This window comes from Halyomorpha halys, unplaced genomic scaffold (assembly GCF_000696795.3).
Source record: "Halyomorpha halys isolate HHAL.00 unplaced genomic scaffold, Hhal_1.1 Scaffold451.1, whole genome shotgun sequence".
NCBI lineage: Eukaryota > Metazoa > Arthropoda > Insecta > Hemiptera > Pentatomidae > Halyomorpha > Halyomorpha halys.
In genome coordinates this window covers 205,268-209,356 of record NW_027113598.1, presented here as the reverse complement: position 1 = coordinate 209,356, position 4,089 = coordinate 205,268, and the positions used below count along the sequence as shown (strand labels likewise).

General features: G+C 32.0%; 1 protein-coding gene across 2 annotated transcripts in view; it reads left to right on the top strand.

The window, feature by feature from the left end:
• LOC106682923 (uncharacterized) overlaps positions 1-3,123 on the top strand; it is a 21,656-nt gene extending 18,533 nt beyond the window's left edge. For both annotated transcript variants that reach the window (XR_010844423.1, XM_014424059.3), the window contains exon 3: positions 2,429-3,123. Coding sequence is in view for 1 of the 2 variants with exons in the window: in XM_014424059.3 (XP_014279545.1) it covers positions 2,429-2,944 (516 nt within the window). In the remaining variant the exon portion in view is untranslated. The remainder of the gene's footprint in view (positions 1-2,428) is intronic.
• Positions 3,124-4,089: the final 966 nt, after the last annotated feature.

The window sequence follows — 4,089 nt, the reverse complement described above, 5'->3', positions numbered from 1 at the left end:
TCTAATGACATTTTACAATAGCTGGTCTCGTGGCTATCTTCTTTTCAGGCGCCTCGGAGGATTGTCAGGAATGGAAGAGAATGCAAGATTAGAAACTAGAGGGTTTGAGTGGTTAGAGAGTTTATAATGGAAGGAGTGATATATGGTTCGGGCTAGATCGGTTACATAGGTAACCTGAAGGTCTTTATGTATGATTTTATTTGTGGCAAAGTAAGGAGCATTGAGTATTTTAAGAATTTTATTTATTTATTTTTTTAAATTATTACAATATATATCCAATAGTTAAATGTGATGAATGTTTCAGAATAATCTTGGGAAGTAACCACCCAATTGTAGTACTTCAATCATTGCTTTAAATTACAAGATCCCTTTGCCATCTTCTTTTCAGACACCTCAGAGGATTATCTGAAATTATTAAGGATGAGAGCTCAAAAACTGATGGGCTTGGGTGGGTAAGGATTTTGGAATGAAAGGAGGTATATCTATTTTGGGCCAAATCTGCAATGAATGGATTGTTGAGGTCTTTATGGATGGGTTTATTGGTGACTTAATTAGGAGGATCAAGAATTCTACAGAGGATTTTGGATTGTGAAAATTGGATTAATGAATGAATTTATTGGTTTAGTGAAGATCCAAAGGTCGATTCCGTATATGTCCAAATAGGTCTGATTATCATAGTGTATAAGAGTTTTTCGTAGTAAATGGGAAGTTTAGAGCGTTTATGTCAAGTAGGTGTTGTAGTAATCGGAATCAACGAGCAATTTCTTATCTTTTCAGTCTAGTATAGAGATTTAAGTCTCTTGTCAAAATTAAGTTCTAAGTAGGTTTCGTGGAATATTAAAAAAAGGTACAGTGGGGCAGGAGAATAGAGAACAGAATACTTTGACTTAACAACGCATTTTTTGTGGTCATCTGAATCCAAATAACCAAGTCTCGCGAAATGAACAACCTAGCTCAAAACTGAAAAGTTGTACGAAACTTAAATTAAAAATTTAGGGGATGTCTATGCTTGGGATTTTACAGCAACTTTTTTTGTTAAAATTAAACATCTAGATAATCGATTTCACATTTTCTAAGGATTTTCTCCAAAACAGCCCTAACCTTTTTTGATCAAACTTGGTGAATCAATGTACAATTAAGTGTTCTCTAGTACCGCATAGGTTATTCTCATTGAAACATTATAACTGGGTTTTAATGACGATTTAAAAAAAAACTTACTGAAATATCTTTAATTTTTCTTATTAGAAGTAAATGACTACTACAAATTATTAGCAATAATAAATAATGGATAAATACAAAGTATTAAACAATTAGATAAATAATTAAAGGAAAAATAGTAACAGGAGTTTTAATCAGAACAATTGCTTGCCGAATTTTCCTTGATGCTCTAATATTAAAAACTGATGTGTAATGTTGTGGTATTTCTTAAAGTCTATTAACTACATCCTTTGTTATGGATTATAAAAGATTAAGACTATTTAAAAATGAAATTTTCCATCTTTATAAGGATCTTATGACAAAAATTTAATTAGGAAAAAGGAAATGTGAATCGATTGGAACGTAAAATCAAATCGATTTAAAGATATCTACAGGCGAGAACTAGACAGAATGTGATAGAAATGAGGTTTATTTGGCATACCGTTCTATGAACCAAAGTATACTCTGTTTACTTAGTTGCTTAGCAGCTCTAACTTATGATGTTACTCATTAGAAACTGAGACGGGTTCCAAAGTTTTAGTAATGTTTATTGCTTGTTGTCAATTCTTCCTATATTTAAAAATAATATACAAATAATTTTTATTTAACAGGTAAGACAGAAAATTATTTTTATGTTTCTTGTCTTCCTGTGAAGGATACAATATTTAAATTCTATTCTAACTAATAAATATGCATAATTGTTACCTGCATAAGTGCCGCTAATGAGGCAACTATGAATGTTAACCTTTGTCTATTTTTGGAAGATATATCAAAATATCTTAAATTACAGTCAAGAAACTCGTGTTTAGCATTGTAGCTACCGTGCAATAGTATTATTAATTAAAGATTTAACTTTTGAAATTTATGTAAGTTGAATGTAATTTTTTTAAAATTTAAAGGTAAAATTATTTCAGGAATTTGAATTAATAATCAAAATATTCCACTTTTTGGCTAATACACCATCCTCAGAAACGAAAATTTCAGTACGCACTATAGACTCAAACTTCCAGGGTAGAAGAGTTTGCATACTGAAATTTTTGTTAAAATTTAAAGGTAAAATTATTTTACCAATATTAATTAATAATTAAATGCTCCACTCTTTGGCTAATAAACCATCCCAAGGAAAACAAATTTAAATTTCATGTATAAATTGAATTTAGAACTTTTGTAATAAGTTTAAAATAATTTATTTTGTTCCATTCTTTATGTAACATTTTACTGTTATTTCCAGGTGTTATGCGATTCTCCGATTCGTGAAGATTCCATCCATGTGAAGAGCAATATAAGCACCGATTGCGATGAAACTTCCAACACTCAAGATGGTGAAGAATCTTTCAATATCATTTCTGAGCCTGTGATTGTTATATCCAATGAAGGAAGTCAAATAAAACCGGAAAGTCATGTTTCCTGTTCACCTTTAAACATCCCTTCAGAACCTCTAATCAATAAATCCAATGAAAGGAGTCGACTAAGAAAAACCGTTTCAAAACAAAAAGGACTTTTTAAAGCAATTGAAGAATTGAAAGAATTAAACAAAGTTATAAATAAAGACAAGTCAGCAGATGTATCTAGTTCCAATCACTCAGAAAACCAATTTGATATTTTTGGTAGGAGCGTGGCCACACAGCTCAAATTAATACCTTTAGACAAAGCTCTTATGGCACAATCTCAAATCCAAGAAATTTTGAGCCAACATGCTATTGATTATTACAGAGAGAATAATTCAAGAAATTCTCAAAATTTTTGACTGAATCAATTCTAAATAAATGAATATCTTTGAATTTGAATGTAAATAAATACTTTATTTATAAATTTTATTATTGTTTTTATCTTATTGTGTATATGTTATGCATATAATGACTGAAATTCAGGTATAGATTATGAAATGGATGCTTAGAAGTAATAAAGGAATATTTCTCCAATTAACTGTTTGGATTTCAATTTATTCGAAGATTCTGTTCGGGAATCTTTCCTTAGTTATCATTTTCTTCAACTTAAGCTAAAGTTTATCTGAATAGACATACATTAAGTTTTTATGTACTTGGTGAAATACCATTGCCCATTTATTTAAACTGGATGAATATCATAATCTGAAAAAATGCTTTTTACTTCATGCCGCTGTGAGATTCCTGCTTACTGAGCCACCTCAAAGTGTCCCTGTTGATCACCTATCTTCTTCACCCCTATTCCCAATTTAGGTTTCTTCTGTGGAAGGATTCCTGGGCGTTCTGCTCCGGGTGATTCTGGGCCTACCCCTTGGCCACTTCTCCACTTATAAGTAAGATGATTATTTAGCATTCTAAGAAGATGGTCAAACTACCTTAGTTAGAATTCCTCTATAGTGGTGTGTATGGCGTTCACCCCTAAGATTGGTCCTTATTGTAATATTTCTTATCCTATCCCGACTGGTTCTGCCTTTCATCTTCCTCAGGTACCACATTTCCGTATTCTATTTGCCTGACATTGTTCTTTATCTTTTTTTGTCCTGGACTCAGAGGAATATGTGAGCAATGGTACAAATGTGGACTTCTACACTTTGATTTTTTTTAATCTTTCCTCACCTCTTTTCTTTTTAGGAAGGATTTATTCAAGGTCCAAAAGAATTGCCGACCAGTACTGACATTTTTCTGGATTGTCAATGAAGTTTGACTCGTGTAGATGAGCCCCAAGGGCTTAGGCCATTTGTAGCTGTGAGAGTTAAGCAACTGCCTCGAGGCTGCAACAATGCTGATTTGATTCTGGAAGGGACCATAAAAAAAAAAGAAGGTGAGCCCCAAGGTACTTGAATGTTTTGACCTGTTCAAGTGTTCAAGTTTGACTCCATTACTGTTGACTACACCATACATTTATACTGACATTAAGGATCTAAACAATTCGTACTCTAGGACTGTC